The sequence below is a fragment of the Strigops habroptila genome, unplaced genomic scaffold (assembly GCF_004027225.2).
Source record: "Strigops habroptila isolate Jane unplaced genomic scaffold, bStrHab1.2.pri NW_022045628.1_ctg1, whole genome shotgun sequence".
In the NCBI taxonomy this organism is placed as follows: Eukaryota; Metazoa; Chordata; class Aves; order Psittaciformes; family Psittacidae; genus Strigops; species Strigops habroptila.
The window spans coordinates 273,838-292,744 of NW_022651105.1; the positions used below are offsets into that span (position 1 = coordinate 273,838).

The 18,907-nt window shown below is 67.1% G+C and overlaps 3 protein-coding genes across 6 annotated transcripts; 1 reads left to right on the forward strand and 2 right to left on the reverse strand.

Moving 5' to 3' along the window:
• Positions 1-315: 315 nt before the first annotated feature.
• PPP1R13L (protein phosphatase 1 regulatory subunit 13 like) lies at positions 316-12,169 on the reverse strand. Its single transcript, XM_030475048.1, is given in 15 exon segments — positions 316-532; positions 2,137-2,336; positions 4,940-5,106; positions 5,904-6,037; positions 6,208-6,345; positions 6,857-7,180; positions 7,182-7,260; positions 8,048-8,245; positions 8,247-8,395; positions 8,471-8,550; positions 8,719-8,817; positions 9,712-10,027; positions 10,367-10,488; positions 10,593-10,655; positions 12,037-12,169. Coding segments are annotated over 14 exon segments (2,100 nt in total). The 5' UTR covers positions 10,648-10,655; positions 12,037-12,169; the 3' UTR covers positions 316-493.
• A 172-nt stretch (positions 12,170-12,341) lies between these two features.
• Positions 12,342-14,202, forward strand: CD3EAP (CD3e molecule associated protein). The gene is made up of 3 exons (XM_030475046.1): positions 12,342-12,422; positions 12,737-12,857; positions 13,770-14,202. Exons 1-3 carry the CDS (start codon positions 12,416-12,418, stop codon positions 14,098-14,100), a joined length of 459 nt encoding a protein of 152 aa, XP_030330906.1. The 5' UTR covers positions 12,342-12,415; the 3' UTR covers positions 14,101-14,202.
• Positions 14,178-18,609, reverse strand: ERCC1 (ERCC excision repair 1, endonuclease non-catalytic subunit). 4 transcript variants are annotated; one of them, XM_030475045.1, is made up of 9 exons: positions 18,540-18,609; positions 17,364-17,501; positions 16,988-17,091; positions 16,019-16,109; positions 14,885-14,958; positions 14,696-14,795; positions 14,537-14,608; positions 14,370-14,438; positions 14,178-14,275 (listed from the first exon to the last, which is right to left on the reverse strand). In XM_030475045.1, exons 1-9 carry the CDS (start codon positions 18,564-18,566, stop codon positions 14,222-14,224), a joined length of 729 nt encoding a protein of 242 aa, XP_030330905.1. In that variant the 5' UTR covers positions 18,567-18,609; the 3' UTR covers positions 14,178-14,221. The 4 variants fall into 4 exon arrangements, with proteins under 4 accessions (XP_030330905.1, XP_030330904.1, XP_030330903.1 ...); XM_030475044.1 differs by having other exon boundaries at positions 14,885-14,961; XM_030475043.1 differs by having other exon boundaries at positions 16,010-16,109.
• Positions 18,610-18,907: the final 298 nt, after the last annotated feature.

An 18,907-nucleotide genomic window follows, 5' to 3' on the forward strand; every position in this document is an offset into this window, starting at 1 on the left:
ATTAATGGGATCACAGAATGATGGGATAATGGAAATATGGAATCATGGGATCACGGAATGATGGGATCATGGGATGATGGGATCACAGGTTCATGGGATAACGGAATGGTGGGATCATGGGATCATAAGTTCATAGGATGATGAAATCATGGGATCATGGCATCATGGAAAGACGGGCTGATGGGATCACGGGCTGGTGGGCTCACGGAATGATGGGCTCATGGAATGACGGGATCACAGAACTATGGAATGATGGATCGCGGGCTGGTGCGCTCCCGCCCCCCGGTGCCCACAGCACGGACACGGACACCCCCGGCCACAGCCAAAGGCTTTTACTCCCCGAGAAGCCACCACCAGGAGGTGCCACCCGCTGCCACCAGCCGGGGGGGACGTGTCACCGCTGGGGGGGGCACCCCCAGGACAGAATGGGGGGGGCCATGGGTCAAGCAGCCGGGGGGGGGGGGGGGGCCCCCGAAGCCTCTTCTGGGCCCGCTCAGACCTTCTTCCGCTGCGGGCGCACCCTGGGGAAGAGCTGGGGGGGGGGGGGTGTGTGAGCGTGTGGGTGCCCCCCAGCACCCACCCACAGGCCATGGAGACCATGGCCAGGATCACTGCCCCTGGGGCAATGGGACCCCCATAAGGACATGGGTGCTGGGGACACCCTGCGGCTGTGGGACCCCCCCCCCGCCATGTCCATGGGTGCTGTGGGACCCCTCTTTGTGTCCATGTGACCCCTCTCTATGTCCATGGATGCTATGAGACCCCTCTATAGAGCTATGGGACCCCCCTCTATGTCCATGGGTGCTGTGGGACCCCCCTATAGGGCCATGGGTGGTGTGAGGACCCCTCTATAGGGCTATGACGCACCTCGCTATATCCATGGGTGCTGCAGGGAACACTCCTATAGGTCTATGTGACCACTCTCTATGTCCATGGGTGTTGTGGGACACCCCCCCATACGTCCATGGGTGCTATGGGTCTCCCTTATACGCCTATGCGACCCCTCTCTATGTCCATGGGTGCTCTGGGACCCCCCCTCTGTCTATGGGACTGATCCCTCTCCATGCCCATGGGTGCTATCGGACACCCACTATACATCTATGGGCCCACTCTCTATGCCCATGGGTGCTATGGGACTCCCCATATGTCTATGGGACCGATCCCTCTCCCTGCCCATGGGTGCTACGGGACACCCACTATACACCTATGGGCCCACTCTCTATGCCCATGGGTGCTATGTGACACCCACTATACATCTTTGCCCACTCTCTATGTCCATGGGTGCTCTGGGACCCCCCCCCATGTCTGTGGGACTGATCCCTCTCCATGCCCATGGGTGCTCTGGGACCCCCCATATGTCTATGGGACTGATCCCTCTCCCTGCCCATGGGTGCTATGGGACGCCCACTGTACATCTATGGGCCCACTCTCTATGCCCATGGGTGCTCTGGGACCCCCCATATGTCTATGGGACTGATCCCTCTCCCTGCCCATGGGTGCTATGGGACGCCCACTATACATCTATGGGCCCACTCTCTATGCCCATGGGTGCTATGTGACACCCACTATACATCTTTGCGCACTCTCTATGTCCATGGGTGCTCTGGGACCCCCCCATGTCTATGGGACTGATCCCTCTCCATGCCCATGGGTGCTATGGAACACCCACTATACATGTATGGGCCCACTCTCTAAGTCTATGGGTGCTATGGGACCCCCCCATGTCTATGGGACTGATCCCTCTCCATGCCCATGGGTGCTATGGAACACCCACTATACATGTATGGGCCCACTCTCTATGCCCATGGGTGCTATGGGACCCCCCCATATGTCTATGGGCCTGATCCCTCTCCCTGCCCATGGGTGCTATGGGACGCCCACTATACATCTATGGGCCCACTCTCTATGTCTATGGGTGCTATGGGACCCCCTCATATGTCTATGGGCCTGATCCCTCTCCCTGCCCATGGGTGCTATGGGACGCCCACTATACATCTATGGGCCCACTCTCTATGTCCGTTGGTGCTATGGGACCTCCCCCTATGTCTATGGAACTGATCCCTCGCCCTGCCCATGGGTGCTATGGGACCCCCCCCCACGTCCTCGGGGCCCCTCCGTGCCCCCCCCCGCACTCACCCCGAAGTAGTTGCGGGGCACGAAGCCCTCGTGGCCGTAGAGCGACCCCCACCACCAGTCCACGTCCCCGGGGCGCTGCCGCCGCAGCACGGTCACGGGCTCCCCCTCGCGGAACGAGAGCTCGTCCCCGAGCGCCGCGCTGTAATCCCAGAGCGCGTACACCACGCCGCTGTTGAGCACCCCCATGCCCTGCTCCACCTCTGCGGGACGCGGGGCAGCACCGTCAGCACCGCCACGCACGGCCCCGGGACCCCCAACACAGCTTCGGTACCCCCAACACAGCCCCGAGGCCCCCAACACAGCCCTGAGCCCCCCAACACAGCCCCGAGACCCCCAAACACAGCCCCGGTACCCCCAACACAGCCTCGGTACCCCCAACACAGCCCCGAGGCCCCCAACACGGCCCCGGTACCCCCAATACAGCCCCGACACCCCAGTACAGCCCCGGTACCCCCAACACAGCCTCGGTACCCCCAACACAGCCCTGAGACCCCTAACACAGCCCCGGGCCCCCAACACAGCCTCGGTACCCCCCAACACAGCCGGGGTACCCCCCAGCACAGCCCCGAGCCCCCAATACAGCCCCGGTACCCCCAACACAGCCCCGAGACCCCAAAACAGCCCTGAGCCTCCAACACAGCCCCGAGCCCCCCAACACAGCCCTGAGACCTCAACACAGCCCCGGTACCCCCAATACAGCCCCGAGCCCCCCAGTACAGCCCCGGGCCCCCAACACAGCCTCGGTACCCCCCAACACAGCCCGGGTACCCCCCAGTACAGCCCCGAGCCCCCAATACAGCCCCGGTACCCCCAACACAGCCCTGAGACCCCAACACAGCCCCAGTACCCCCAACACAGCCCCGAGCCCCCCAACACAGCCCTGAGACCTCAACACAGCCCCGGTACCCCCAATACAGCCCCGAGCCCCCCAGTACAGCCCCGGGCCCCCAACACAGCCTCGGTACCCCCCAACACAGCCCGGGTACCCCCCAGCACAGCCCCGAGCCCCCAATACAGCCCCGGTACCCCCAACACAGCCCCGAGACCCCAGTACAGCCCCGAGCCCTCAAAACAGCCCGGGTACCCCCAACACAGCCTCGGTACCCCCAATACAGCCCTGAGACCCCTAACACAGCCCCGGTACCCCCAATACAGCCCCAAGCCCCCCCAACACAGCCCTGAGCCCCCCAACACAGCCCCGGTACCCCCAACATAGTCCTGAGACCCCAACACAGCCCTGAGCCCCCCAACACAGCCCCGGTACCCCCAAACACAGCCCTGAGCCCCCCAACACAGCTCCTGTACCCCCAACACAGCCCGGAGCCCCCAGCACAAGCCCCGAGCCCCCAAACAGAACCCCACGCCCTGTTCCACCTCTGGGTGACACAGAGACCGGGCATCAGCACTCTCGAACCCCCCCTGAACCCCCAAGCACAGCCCCCTGGCAGCTCCCATCCCCATCCCAGTATCCCTTCCCAGTATCCATAGCCCCCCACATAGCTCCCAGTACCTGTATCCCCACGGTGCACCAATAGCCCCTCTCTGTCCCAGTAACCCACAACCCCCCTTCCCAGCACCCACAGAACCCATAGCCCCAGCTCCCACAGCTCCCAGGGCTGCCCCAATACCCACACACCCCATACCCACATACTCCCAGTATCCCCAGTACCCCCCAACACCCATGTTCCCCCCATCCTATATCCCCCCATTGCTCCCATTGCCCCCAGTACCCCCAGTACCCCCATTGCTCTCATTGCCTCCGGTACCCCCAGTACCCCCAGTGCCCCCATTGCTCTCATTGCCCCCAGTACCCCCAGTGCCCCCATTGCTCCCATTGCCCCCAGTACCCCCAGTGCCCCCATTGCTCTCATTGCCCCCAGTGCCCCCATTGCTCCCATTGCCCCCAGTACCCCCAGTGCCCCCATTGCTCTCATTGCCCCCAGTACCCCCAGTGCCCCCATTGCTCCCATTGCCCCCAGTACCCCCATTGCTCTCATTGCCCCCAGTACCCCCAGTGCCCCCATTGCTCCCATTGCCCCCAGTACCCCCATTGCTCCCATTGCCCCCAGTACCCCCATTGCTCTCATTGCCCCCAGTACCCCCAGTGCCCCCATTGCTCTCATTGCTCCCAGTGCCCCCAGTGCTCTCATTGCCTCCGGTACCCCCAGTGCCCCCAGTGCCCCCATTGCTCTCATTGCCCCCAGTACCCCCAGTGCCCCCATTGCTCTCATTGCCCCCAGTGCCCCCAGTGCTCTCATTGCCTCCGGTACCCCCAGTGCCCCCAGTGCCCCCATTGCTCCCATTGCCCCCAGTACCCCCAGTGCCCCCATTGCTCCCAGTGCCCCCAGTACCCCCAGTGCCCCCATTGCTCCCAGTGCCCCCAGTACCCCCAGTGCCCCCATTGCTCCCATTGCCCCCAGTGCCCCCATTGCTCCCATTGCCCCTAGTACCCCCATTGCACCCATTGCCCCCCGTACCCCCAGTACCCCCAGTGCCCCCATTGCTCCCATAGCCCCCAGTACCCCCATTGCTCTCATTGCCCCCAGTACCCCCAGTGCCCCCATTGCTCCCATTGCCCCCAGTGCCCCCATTGCTCCCATTGCCCCCGGTACCCCCAGTACCCCCAGTACCCCCATTGCTCCCATAGCCCCCAGTACCCCCATTGCTCTCATTGCCCCCAATACCCCCATTGCTCCCATTGCCCCTAGTACCCCCATTGCTCTCATTGCCCCCAATACCCTCAGTTACCCCCAGTGCCCCCATTGCTCCCATTGCCCCCAGTGCCCCCCGTGCCCGGTGCCACCGGTGAGGTAGTTGTAGCAGTCGCTGTAGCCCTCCCGGTACGGGTCACACTTCTCCACAGCCAGGCTGCCGTCGCTGGTGGTGGTGGCGAAGATGGCAGCCCCGTGGCGCACGAGGGCCACGCACACGCCTGTGTCATTGCACGAGGCCGCGCAGTGCAACGGTGTCCTGGAGCGCCGGGAACGGAGGATGGATCCATGGGAACACCCCCCTCCCCATCCCCATCCCTCCGCATCTCCATCCCATCCTCATCCCCCTGCATCTCCATCCCATCCCCATCCCTCCACATCTCCATCCCATCCCCATCCCTCCGCATTCCTATCTCTCCCCATCCCTCTGCATCCCCATCCCATCCCCATCCCCATCCCTCCGCATCTCCATCCCATCCCCATCCCTCCTCATCCCTATCCCTCCCCATCCCTCCACATCCCCATCCCATCCCCATCCCTCCGTATCTCCATCTCATCCCTATCCCTCCCCATCCCAATCCCTCCCCATCTCTCCACATCTCCATCCCATCCCCATCCCTCCGCATCTCCATCCCATCCCCATCCCTCTGCATCCCCATCCCTCCCCATCCCTCTGCATCCCTATTTCTCCCCATCCCTCCTCATCCCCATCCCATCCCCATCCCTCCTCATCCCTATCCCGTCCCATCCCTATCCCTCCCCATCCCTATCCCTCCCCATCTCCATCCCATCCCCATCCCTCTGCATCCCTATCCCTCTCCATCGCTCCTCATCCCCATGCCTCCCCATCCCATCCCCCCCCATCCCCACCCCATCCCTCCCCATCCCATCCCATCCCATCCCTCCGCATCCCTATCCCTCCCCATCCCCAGCCACTGAGGGCTCCATCCCTAGTACCCAGGGGTGCTGGGGGGGGGGTCTTGGGGTCCCTGCTCACCCCAGGGGCACTAGAGGGGTTCTTGGGGTCCCCGTCCCCATCCCCTGTCCCCCCCTCACCAGCCGTGGCTGTCGGGGGAGTTGACGTTGGCGCCGCTGGCGATGAGGAACTCCACGATGCTGTAGTGGGCGCCGCAGATGGCGTTGTGCAGCGCCGTGATGCCCTCGTCGTTGGGCTGGCTCGGGTCGTTCAGCTGGGGGGCACGGGCTTGTCCCCAACGAGCCACCCCCCCCGTACCCCTGTGCCACCCCCCAGCACCCTGCTGCCACCTCCAGCACCCCCCAACCGCTCTCCCCATCACCCCCCGCCCCGTGTCCCCATATCCCCCCGGTCCCGGTCCCCCTGTCCCGGTCCCCGCCGCACCTCGGCCACCGCCTGCTGCACCACATCGAGTTCTCCGGTGAGCGCCGCGTCCAGCAGCAGCACCAGCGGGTTGAGCCGCACCCGCGCCCCGGGGCGCTTGCGGGGGGACGCCGGGTCCCGCAGCGCCGAGCGCAGCTCCTGCCCCACCGGCACCGGCGCGTCAGCGACCGCCCGGTGCCATGGGGCACCCGAGGGACATCGGGGTTCCCCCACGGGCACCCGGTGCCATGGGGCACCCGAGGGACATCGGGGTTCCCCCGCGGGCACCCGCTGCCATGGGGCACCCGAGGGACATCGGGGTTCCCCCGCGGGCACCGGCTGCCATGGGGCACCCAAAGGACATCGGGGTTTTCCCCTGCGCACCCGGTGCCATGGGGCACCCGAGGGACATCGGGGTTCCCCCGCGGGCACCCGCTGCCATGTGGCACCTGAGGGACATCGGGGTTCCCCCGCGGGCACCGGCTGCCATGGGGCACCCAAAGGACATCGGGGTTTTCCCCTGGGCACCCGGTGCCATGGGGCACCCGAGGGACATCGGGGTTCCCCCGCGGGCACCCGGTGCCATGGGGCACTCAAAGGACATCGGTGTCCCTCCTGGGGCACCCTATGGAGCTACCGGGGGGCTCGAGGGGACATGATGGGCACTCACCGGGGCGGGTGCGGGGCTGGCGGGGGGGGGCTCGGCGGGGGGGCTCTGCCGCCCCTCGGTGTCGGCCGCCGCCGGCGGGGGGGGCAGGTCGGGGTCCCCGGGCGCGGGGGGCGGGTGGTGCAGGAGGCGGGTGATGAGCTGCTGGTACTGGCGGGCGCGGGGGGGCGGCCCCGGGCTCTGCTCCATCGACCCGCGGCGCTTGAGCGGCCGCGGCATCTCCGCCAGGGACCGCGCCACGGCCTGGAACTCGGGGTCCCGCTGCGCCTCGGGCGGCAGCAGCGGCTGCAGCCGCGTCGGGCTCAGCGGCCGCTGCAGCCCCTCGGCCTCGGCCCCCGACAGCAGCCGCTCCAGCTCCGGCTCCGCCTCGGGCAGCGCCGCGTCCGGGGGCACCGGCCGGGCCGCGGCTGCGGGGGGGCCAGAGCAGAGCTGGAGCCCCCCTGTGCCCCCCAACCCCCCTGTGTCCCCCAAACCCCCTGTGCCCCCCAGTGTTGCAGCCCCCTGTGTCCCCCAAACCCCCTGTGCCCCCCAGTGCTGCAGCCCCCTGTGCCCCCCAGCCCCCCTGTGTCCCCAAACCCCCCTGTGCACCCCAGTGCTGCAGCCCCTGTGTCCCCCAAACCCCCCTGTGCCCCCCAAACCTCCCTGTGCCCCCCAGTGCTGCAGCCCCCTGTGCCCCCCAAACCCCCCTGTGCCCAAACCCCCCTGTGCCCCCCAGTGCTGCAGCCCCCTGTGCCCCCCAAACCCCCCTGTGCCCCCCAAACCCCCCTGTGCCCCCCAGTGCTGCAGCCCCCTGTGCCCCCCAAACCCCCCTGTGCCCCCCTAGTGCTGCAGCCCCCTGTGCCCCCCAAACCCCCCTGTGCCCCCCAGTGCTGCATCCCCTTGTGCGCCCCAAACCCCCCTGTGCTGCACCCCCCCTACGCCCCCCCGTGCTGCAGCCCCCCTGTGGCCCCCAACCCCCCTTGTGTCTCCCACTGCTGCAGTCTCCCTGTGCCCCCCAGTTGCTGCAGCCCCACTGCTCCCAAACCCACGTCCTGCTGCCCACCCGAACCCAATAGAAACTCCCATCCAGGGGGGCATCACCCCATAGAAACCTCCATCCAGGGGGGCAGCACAGCGAAGCCCCCCAAACCCCCCTTGTGCCCCCGCCCCACAGCCCCCCCATAACCCCTTTGATCCCCCCACTCCCCACCTCACCTTCCCCCGCGGCCATGGCGGGGGCGCCGGGGGGCAGCGCAGGGCCCTGGGGCTGCTTTTGGGGTGGCCGCGCCCCGGGGGGGGGTCCCAGAGGCAGCCCCCGGGGGCCTCCCCCCCCCCTGCTCCCAAAAGGCGTTTTGGAGCTTGAAGATCATGGAAAGCGGCAGCGGCTTGTGGCGGGGGGAGCGCGGCGCGGGGGGGGGGCACCGGGATGCGGGACACGGGCCACCCCCGCGGCAGGGTCCCGTGTCCCGACCGCCGGAACGGCCCCTCCGGTCCCCGCCGCTCCCCCGGCGACAGCTTGTAGTTACGGGGCAGGGTGGCGCTGTGCCCGCCATAGGCGGCGTCCTGCGGGGGGGGGACCACGGTGTGAGCCCATCACCGGCATCGGGGCTGCGGGACCCCCCCAGCCCCAGATCTCACCTTGCCCTGGCCCCCCCCGGCCCCGTCCAGGCTCGACTCCCTCCATGGTGACAGCATCAGCCCCAGCGATGGGGAGGGACCTAAAGATGGGGGACACACACAAAGGGGTCACACTCCAAACCCCCCCCCCCAGGGGCATCCCAAAACAGGCCACAGCACCCAATGGGAGCATTGGAACCCCCCCACAACATGACCATGGACACCCCCCCCCAGCCCAATGGCCCCCCCCGTTGCCCCCCATTGCTCACGGTCGAACCCCCCCCCGCTGGGGGGTTTCTTCTCATAGACCACATCCAGGTCGGACTCGTTCCAACCCTTCTGTGGGCGCCGCTTGAGCACGGTGTCATCTGGGGGGGGGGGACGGACACGGTGCTGAGGGACCCCCCCATGGCACAGACACCCCCCCACAGCACGCAGGGTGGGTACAGGGGAGGGGGGAGGCACCCATGGATGGGAATGGGATAGGGGCACCCAGGGATGGATTGGGGATGCCCATGGGGATGGGGGCACCCATGGATGGGAACAGGATGGGGACAGCCAGGGATGGACCGGGGACACCCATGGGAATGGGGACACCCAGGGATGGATTGGGGACATCCATGGGGATGAGAACAGGATGGGGGCACCCATGGATGGATTGGGGACACCCATGGGGATGGGAACAGGATGGGGGCACCCATGGATGGATTGGGGACACCCATGGGAATGGGGACACCCATGGATGGGAAAGGGATGGGGGGCACCCATGGGGATGGGGACACCCATGGATGGGAACGGGATGGGGACACCCATGGGGATGGGGACACCCATGGATGGGAACGGGATGGGGACACCCATGGAGATGGGGACACCCATGGGTGGACCGGGGACACCCATGGGGATGGAACAGGATGGGGGCACCCATGGATGGATTGGGGACACCCATGGGGATGAGGACATCCAGGGATGGACTGGGGACACCCATGGGGACGCCCGTGGGTGGGAACGGGATGGGGACATCCAGGGGTGGACTGGAGGCACCCATGGGGATGGGGACACCCAGGGATGGGAATGGGATGGGGACACCCATGGACGGACCGGGGACACCCATGGGGATGGGGACACCCATGGATGGATTGAGGACACCCATGGATGGATTGGGGACACCCCGGGACTGGAGTACCCCACGCTGGGAGCATCACCCCCTGCTCCCCTGCCCAGCCCAGGACTGGGGTCCCCCCCGTGTCCCCCCATGGCCTCACCCTGAGCACGGAAGGCCGCGGGGGAGCCGCCGATGGAGGGGTACAGCCCGTGCATCTCATATGGGGGGGGCGCGGGGGGTCGGGGCCCCCCCCCCAGTCCCAGCAGCTCATAGGGGCGATGGGGGGGCCGCGGGGACGGGGCTCGGCCCCCCCCGGGCACTGCCAGCACCTTGGGCCGGGGGGAAGGGGCCCGATCCTCCCCCGGCAGGTAATGGGGGGCCCGGGGAGAGCCGGGGGGACCCAGTGCGTCCCCCGGCCCCTCGGGGGTCTCCAGGCTCCTGCGGGCCAGGGGGGAGCGGCTCCGGCCGGGAATGTCCTGGGATGGGGATGGGAACACGGCGGGAGAGGAGGGACCGGCCCAGCTCCCGCCGCAATTCCCCCCCCCTCCAATCCCTGCCACCCAATTCCCACCCCCCAACAACTCCCACCCCCCCGATTCCCACCCCAACAACTCCCACCCCCCCAATTCCCACCCCCAACAACTCCCACCCCCCCAATTCCCACTCCCCAACAACTCCCACCCCCCCAATTCCCACCCCCAACAACTCCCACCCCCCAACAACTCCCACCCCCCAATTCCCACCCCCAACAACTCCCACCCCTCCCAATTCCCACCCCCCAATTCCCACCCTCGAATTCCTCCCCCAGTTCCTACCCTGGGGGGGGGGCCGGGCCCGTCGGTCCAGAGCGACTCGAGCTGTCGCGACAGCTCGTCCACCTTCGCCACCGCCGTGTCCAGCTCCACTTGCTTCAGGTCCATGTGCTGCATGGCCAGGGCTGGGGGGGGGGGGGGGGCCCACATGTGGGGTGCCAGTGTAAAAGGGGGGGTGTGTCCCCCCTACTTTTGGGGTCCCCCCCCGTTTTGGGGTGCTCGCACTCACACTGGAAGGTGAGGTCCAGCAGGTCCTGAGCGCTCTGCAGCCGCTCGCTCGCCATCGCGATACCTGCAGGTGGGATTTGGGATGTCCCGATAAGATGTGGGGGATACCCCGACCCCCCCCCCTCCCCCGCTGCGCCCCAATCCCTTGGGAACGCGGGAGCGGGATGTGTCGGGGCCCGTTCGCCGCTCAGGATCCGCATTAGCATAATTAGCAGTAATTAACCCATCGCAAAGAGCCGGCGCCGCCCCCCCCCCGGGCACGGCGCTGATTTGGGGGGGGGGGGGAACCCCCCTTTTACATTGGGGTCAGCCGGTGGGGGGGGTGGAGATATGGGGCTGCCCCCCAATAGAATAAGGACCCTCCCAATGCGTGCCCCCCGAGCCAAGAGGAGGGTTTGGTGTCGGTGGGACCCCAGGCACAGCACAGGGGGGGTTTTGGGGTGTCGTCCCCCCCCCCGCCGTGGCCCCCACCCAGGCGGCTCCACCCGGGCCCGGTTCTCGCCTCCGGGGACACCGGGACGAGCCGCGGCTCGCCCGGGCCGGGCGGGGAGACCGGGGCGGGGGGGGAACGGGAAAGGAACCACGCCCCCCCCCCCCGCCCTGGTACCCCAAAACAGAGCCGGCACGGCGGGGTGACCCCCAGAGCCCCAAACCGGACCCCAGCACCCAAAACCAGAGCCGGCACCCCAAAACGGACCCCAGCACCCCAAACTGGATCCCAGCACCCCGAAACTGACCCGGGCACCCCGAAACTGACCCCAGCACCCCAAATCGGACCCGGGCACCCCAAATAGGACCCCAGCAACCAAAACAGACCCGGGCACCCAAGGGTGCGTCCTCAGCACCCCAAAACTGACCCAAGCACCCCAAATAGGAGTCCACACCCCAAAACTGACCGCAGAGCCCCGAAACAGACCCCAGCACCCCATGGTGCCCCCCCCAGCACCCCAAATCGGACCCGGGCACTCCAAAACTGACCTCAGCACCCCAAACCGGACACAGTACCCCAAAAGAGACCGCGGCACCCCATGGTGCCCCCCCAGCACCCCTAAAAGTGACCCAAGCACCCAAAGGTGCTCTCTAACCCCCCCACCAGAACCCCGAACCGGACTCAAGCACCCAAAGGTGCTCTATAACCCCCCCCAGCACCCCGAACCGGACACAGGCACCCAAAGGTGCTCCCTAACCACCCCCAGCACCCCAAAACTGACCCGGGCACCCAAAGGGGCTCTCTAACCCCCCCCAGCACCCCGAACCGGACCCGGGCACCCAAAGGTGCTCTCTAACCACCCCCCAGCACCCCAAAACTGACCAAGCACCCAAAGGTGCTCCCTAACCCCCCCCAGCACCCTGAACCGGACCCAAGCACCCAAAGGTGCTCCCTAACCCCCCCCAGCACCCCGAACCGGGTGCCCCGTGCCTCCCCCCCCGGTCCCCGCTCCCACCTGCGGGTCGGTGCCGGGTCCCCGGTGGGTGCCGGTGCCGGAGCCGCGCCCGCGTCCCCTCCGCCCAATTCCAGAGCTCTGGATCACGCGGGGGAGGCGCGGAGCGGGGGGGGCCGCGCCCTGCGCCCCAGGGTGCGGGGGGGGGGCGGCTCCCACGGGGAGCGGGGCGGGGGTGCCTGTCCCTTTAAACGCGGCCGCCACCGCCCAGGCCACGCCCCCCGGTGGGCGTGGCTAAGGAGTGGCCACGCCCCCTTACTGGTGGCAGCGGCCGGGACGTACCAAGTGGCCCGCGGGGAAGGGGGGGGGGGAAGGGGCGGGGCGATCCGCGCTGGATGAGCGCGTCCGGAGGTGGGGGGGGTACGCGGAGCGCACCGCGCACATGGAGGGTGAGTGGGGGGGCCCGGGGGGGGCGCGGGGTTAAATGGGGACTTGGGGGGCACCGGGGGACTTGGGGGGCACAGGGGACGTGGGGGGTACAGGGGGACGTGGGGGCACCGGGGGACTTGGGGGGCACCGGGGGACGGGGTGGGCACAGGGGGACTTGGGGGGCACAGGGGACGTGAGTGCACAGGGGACTTGGGGGGCACAGGGGATGTGGGGGGCACAGGGGATGTGGGGGGCACAGGGGGTACAGGGGGGTACAGGGGGATAAGGGGGCGTCACAAGCCCCGGGTGCCCCCCCCCCCCGTTCTCCCCCCAGGGCCATTGCGGTTCCAGTGCCCCCCCGAGTTCGAGGCCGCGCCCCCCCCGGGCCCCTCCTTGGCCGGTGCCTCCCCTGAGCTGTGGCTCATCCGCGCCCCCCCCGACTTCGACCCCAACAGGTCAGTGGGGGGGGGGCACACAACGCATTGGGGTGCATGGGAGGACATGGGGGTGACAGTGGGGGGGCACACAGTGCATTGGGGTGCATGGGGAGACATGGGGATAAGAGTGGGGGGCACACACACAGTGCATTGGGGTGCATGGGGGAACGGGGGGGGCACACAGCGCATTGGGGTGCATGGGGGGACATGGGGGTGACAGTGGGGGGGCACACAGTGCAGTGGGGTGCATGGGGGTGACAGTGGGGGGCACACTGCATTGGGGTGCATGGGGGGACATGGGGGTGACAGTGGGGGGGCACATACAGTGCATTGGGGTGCATGGGGGGAACATGGGGGTGACAGTGGGGGGCACATACAGTGCATTGGGGTGCATGGGGGGGACATGGGGGTGATAGTGGGGGGGCACACAGCGCATTGGGGTGCATGGGGGTGACAGTGGGGGGGGCACACAGTGCATTGGGGTGCATGGGGGTGACAGTGAGGGGGGCACACAGTGCATTGGGGTGCATGGGGGTGACAGTGGGGGGCACACAGTGCATTGGGGTGACAGTGGGGGGATCACACAGTGCATTGGGGTGCATGGGGGGGACATGGGGGTGACAGTGGGGGGGCACACAGTGCATTGGGGTGCATGGGGGGGACATGGGGGTGACAGTGCGGGGGCACACAGTGCATTGGGGGGCATGGAGGGGACATGGGGGTGACAGTGGGGGGGCACACAGTGCATTGGGGTGCATGGGGGGGACATGGGGGTGACAGTGGGGGGGGCACACAGTGCATTGGGGTGCATGGGGGTGACAGTGGGGGGGGCACACAGCGCATTGGGGTGCATGGGGGGGGACACAGCGCTATGGGGGGGTGCTGGCAATGCCATAATCCCCCCCCCCCCCATCTTTGCCCCCCTCCCAGCCTGGAGGGCTGCTCGGTGCCATTGGACCACTACGGGCAGCTCCAGCCCCCCCCCCATGAGGACAATGACAACGGTGCCCATTGCCTCTATGGGGTGCGGGGGGCGCCGGGGGGGGCCGGCAGCCTCCTCCTCCTGTCCCCAGCGTCCCCGAGTGACCCCTTGGCCTGTGGCCCCCCCCTCCGCGGGGTCCTCACCATCACCCGCAGCTTCGGGCCCCCCCCGGCGCCCCCCAAGAAGAAGAAGAAGAAGCTGGTGACAAAGGAGCCCCCCGAGGTGCCCCCCCCGGCGGGCAAGAGGAAGAAGAAGCACAAGCAGGAGGCAGTGGGGTGACCCCATTGTTCTCCATTGTCCCTGTGCCCCCCCCCCCCCACCCCGGACCCCCCCTTTGCCCCCCCTTTTTGAGGCCATTCCATGGATAAAGCCCATTTTATTGTGGATCAGGGATTGGGGCTCACTTGGGGGTCTGCAGGAAGGGCTCGTGCAGGACATCGAAGAGGCGCTTGGCCTGGGGGTGGACATGGGGGGGGGGGCATGAGTGGACACGGAGGGGGGGCGCTGTGTCCCCATGTCCCCCCCCCCCCAATGTCCCCCCATCTCACCTTTTGGGGTCCAACACCAGGACAAAGGGACAAATCCTCTTTGGTGGCGGCCACCAGGGCTGCGAGTGACTGGGGGGGGGGGGGGCACATGGGGAAGGGGGGGGGGTCAGGACCGTGGCCCCATCCCCACTGTGCCCCATGGCAGGGGGGGGGGGGTCAGGACTCACCCCAAAGGTGCTGAGGAGGCTCAGGGCATCCGTCCTGTTCACTGCCCTGATGCTGGTCAAGCAGTCGGTCATCTGGGGGGGGGGCAATGGGGATGAGGGGACCCCCACATTGGGGTCCGGGGGGCAATGGGGGGTCCGGGGGGGGGGGGCACGGCTCACCCTGGGCAGGAAGCCCTGGTCCAGGCGCTCCCGCAGCATGTCCGGGGGCTTCTGCTCAAAGGCTTTGTAGGTCTCCAGGTACCTGGCGGCCTCCTCGGGGCTGGGGGGGGGACACAAAGGGGGGGCGCCATGGCTGACAATGGGGTCCCCAAGGTGACAGTGGGGTGCCCCTGGGTCCCCCCACGGTACCTCCAGGCCAGCAGGAGGGTGCAGTCGCTCAGGACGCAGATCTTGGCCAGGTCCTTCAGGGACCGCTGAGGGTCCTTCTGTGGCCACAGGGAGACAAGAGTGAGGGGGGGGACATGGGATGGGGGCACAGGGATAAGGGGGGGCACAGGGACAAGGGGACACAGGGAGAGGGATAAGGGGGACACAGGGATAAGGGGGACACAGGGACAGGGATAAGGGGGGACACAGGGACAGGGGGACACAGGGACAGGGGGCACATGGAAAGGGATAAGGGGGGGCACAGGGAGAGGGACACAGGGACAGGGATAAGGGGGGACACAGGGATAAGGGGGACACAGCTAGAGGGATAAGGGGGGACACAGGGACAGGGGGACACAGGGTTAAGGGGAGACACAGGTATAAGGGGGACACAGGGAGAGGGATAAAGAGGGAACACACGGAGAGGGATAAGGGGGGACACAGGGATAAGGGGGACACAGGGAGAGGGATAAAGGGGGACCCAGGGACAAGGGGACCCAGGAAGAGGGATAAGGGGGGGCACAGGGAATGGGGGACACAGGGAGAGGGATAAGGGGGGGATAGGGACAGGGATACAGGGAGAGGGATAAGGGGGGACACAGGGACAGGGGAACACAGGGACAGGGACACAGGGAGAGGGATAAGGGGGGACACGGGCAGAGGGACACAGGGAGAGGGATAAAGGGGGACACAGGGACAGGGATAAGGGGGGACCTGGGGAGAGAGATAAGGGGGGACACAGGGAGAGGGAGACCCGGGGAGAGGGATAAGGGGGGGGACAGGGACAGGGATACAGGGAGAGGGATAAGGGGGGACACAGGGATAAGGGAGACACAAGGACAGGGGGACAGGGATAAGGGGGGACACAGGGATAAGGGAGACACAGGGGGAGGGGGCGCAGGGACTGGGGGGAGCAGGGCTGGGGGTGCAGGGCAGGGGGGTGCAGGGCAGGGGGCGCAGGGATGGGGGGCACACAGGGCCGGAGGGCGCGGGGCCGGGGGGCGCCGGGACAGGGATGGGGGGCACACAGGGCCGGGGGTGCGGGGCCGGGGGCACAGGGACAGGGATGGGGGGCACACGGGGCTGGGGGGCGCGGGGCCCTCTCACCACGTCCACCTGCAGCAGCAGCACCCGCAGCGCAAAGCTCCGGCCCAGGTCCCGCAGGCGTTGGTGGATGTAGTCGGGGTGAAGGTGATGGTACCGCAGGCTGGGGGGCACCCATTGACACCCACTGGCACCCATTGGCACCCACTGGCACCCATTGACACCCACTGGCACCCACTGACATCCATTGTCACCCATTGACACCCACTGGCACCCATTGGCACCCACTGACAGCTGTTGACACCCACTGGTACCCATTGACACCCACTGACACCCATTGGCACCCATTGACACCCACTGACACCCATTGACATCCATTGACACCCACCGACACCCATTGGCACCCATTGACATCCATTGACGCCCACCGACACCCATTGGCACCCATTGACACCCATTGACATCCGTTGACACCCACTGACACCCATTGGCACCCATTGACACCCACCGACACCCATTGGCACCCACTGACATCCATTGACACACATTGGCACCCATTGACACCCACAGACACCCACTGACACCCATTGACACCCACTGACACCCATTGGCACCCATTGACACCCACCGACACCCATTGGCACCCATTGACATCCGTTGACACCCACTGACATCCATTGACACACATTGGCACCCATTGACACCCACAGACACCCACTGACACCCACTGACATCCATTGACACCCACTGGCACTCATTGACATCCACTGACACCTACTGACACCCATTGACACCCACTGGCACCCATTGACACCCACTGGCACCCATGAGACTGCCACTGACACCCACTGGCACCCATGGACACCCACTGATAACAGGGGATACCCATTGCCACCCATTTCCCCCAGGGAACACCCACTGACACCCATGGGACACCCATTGACATCAGGGACACCCATAGACACCTATCGACACCCAAAGACACCCATGGACACCCACGGACACCCATCGGCACCCACAGACCCCCAGGCCCCGCGGCACCTCAGGAAGAGGGCGCAGGAGCTCTGCCCCAGCACGTAGTCGGGGACGATGTCACCGTATTCCCACGGGACGTTCCGGATGAACCTCAGCACCGGGTTCCCGCGCTGGGGGGGGGGGGGTGTGTCAGTGTCGGGGGTCCCCAAGTGCCACCCATGTCCCCACAGCACCAGGGACGGGGCCCGGCACCCAAAGAGCCGCCCGATGGCACCCCACGGGCTTGGCGGGGAGCTGGGGGGGGGGGATCCCGGCTCCCCGCCAATGGGAGGGTGGCTCCGGGGGCTCCCCGCCAATGGGAGGGCGGCGCCGGGGGCTCCCCGCCAATGGGAGGGCGGCGCCGGGGGCTCCCCGCCAATGGGAGGGCGGCGCCGGGGCTCACCTGCCGCGGGCTGACCACGATGCTGCTGCTCCGGGGCCTGGGCGCGGGCGCGGGGGGGGCGGCCCCGGGGATCTCCCCCCCCGCCGGGGCGCCGGGGGCCGGATCCTGCTCCGCGGGCTCCGGTGGCACCGACGGGACCTGACATTGGGGGGGGGGTGTCAGCTTCAGACACCCCCCAGGACCCCCATTATCCTTTGATCCCTGTTATCCCATTATCCTGCTCTCACGGTGTCCCGGGATCCTGGTATTCCCATTGCTCCTCTGTTATGGTGTCCCCATTGTCCCCCTCTCCTGGTGTTCCCAGCATCCTGGTGTCCCCATTGTCCCCCTCTCCTGGTGCTCCCAGCATCCTGGTGTCCCCATTGTCCCCCTCTCCTGGTGTTCCCAGCATCCTGGTGTCCCCATTGTCCCACTCTCCTGGTGTTCCCAGCATCCTGGTACCTCCATTGTCCCCCTCTCCTGGTGTTCCCAGCATCCTGGTGTCCCCATTGTCTCACTCTCCCGGTGTTCCCAGCATCCTGGTGTCCCCATTGTCCCCCTCTCCTGGTGCTCCCAGCATCCTGGTGTCCCCATTGTCCCCCTCTCCTGGTGCTCCCAGCATCCTGGTGTCCCCATTGTCCCCCTCTCCTGGTGTTCCCAGCATCCTGGTGTCCCCATTGTCCCCCTCTCCTGGTGCTCCCAGCATCCTGGTGTCCCCATTGTCCCCCTCTCCTGGTGTTCCCAGCATCCTGGTGTCCCCATTGTCCCACTCTCCTGGTGTTCCCAGCATCCTGGTACCCCCACTATCCCACTCTCCTGGTATTCCCAGCATCCTGGTACCCCCATTGTCCCACTCTTCCTCATTATCCCATTATCCTTCTCTCTTGGTATCCCGGTATCCCACTCTCCCTGTTATCCCATTATCCCTCTCTTTTGCTCTCCTGGTATCCCGTACCCCGGTATCCCCGTTATCCCTCTCTCCAGCATCCCCCTCGCCCGGTACATGGGCACAGCCTTGACGTTTTCCAGACCTATCCCAGGAATTCCGTGTTCCCTCCCCGCCCCGTGACCCTCCCCGCGATTCAATCCCGGTTTTCCCGCCTGGATCCCGCTATTCCCGGGTCTCCATCGCCTCGCGCTCTCCCCATGGAGCGTGGGGCTGAGCCCCCGCGCACCCCCCGCCCCGCGCCCCGGTACCGGCCCCGCGTCTTCGGCCGCCGCCATCACCGCGGGGCCGGCACACGGCGATTGGCTGCGGCGCTGCCAATCAACGGGTAGGACCGTGATGATTGGCTGGGTTAAAGCGCGGGGATACGCCCCCGCAGCGGCGCGCTTTTCCCGCCGCGAGGGGCGGGAGTAAGACGGGGGCGGGGCACAGCGATTGGCTGCAGCGCTGTCAATCAACACGCGCGACCACGGTGATTGGTGGGTTAAGCGCTGGGCCACACCCCCTCCCATCCCCGGCGCGCTTTGAGGAACAGGAACGCGGAAGGGCAGCAAGAACGGACACAAGGGGGGGCCACAAGGACCCCGCGATTGTCACCCCCCCTATCGCGACAGTCACG

What these genes read in the sequence shown, in the direction of transcription:
- CD3EAP (XM_030475046.1), top strand. An exon ending in CCCGACTTCGACCCCAACAG is followed by an intron (nt 12,858 to 13,769) that starts GTCAGTGGGGGG and finishes CCCCCCTCCCAG; the next exon opens with CCTGGAGGGCTGCTCGGTGC.
- ERCC1 (XM_030475042.1), bottom strand. Translation starts at nt 18,566, where the DNA reads ATGGCGGCGGCCGAAGACGCGGGGCCG. An exon ending in CGGCCGAAGACGCGGGGCCG is followed by an intron (nt 17,502 to 18,539) that starts GTACCGGGGCGC and finishes CCCCAATGTCAG; the next exon opens with GTCCCGTCGGTGCCACCGGA. An exon ending in TCCTGCGCCCTCTTCCTGAG is followed by an intron (nt 16,110 to 16,987) that starts GTGCCGCGGGGC and finishes GGTGCCCCCCAG; the next exon opens with CCTGCGGTACCATCACCTTC.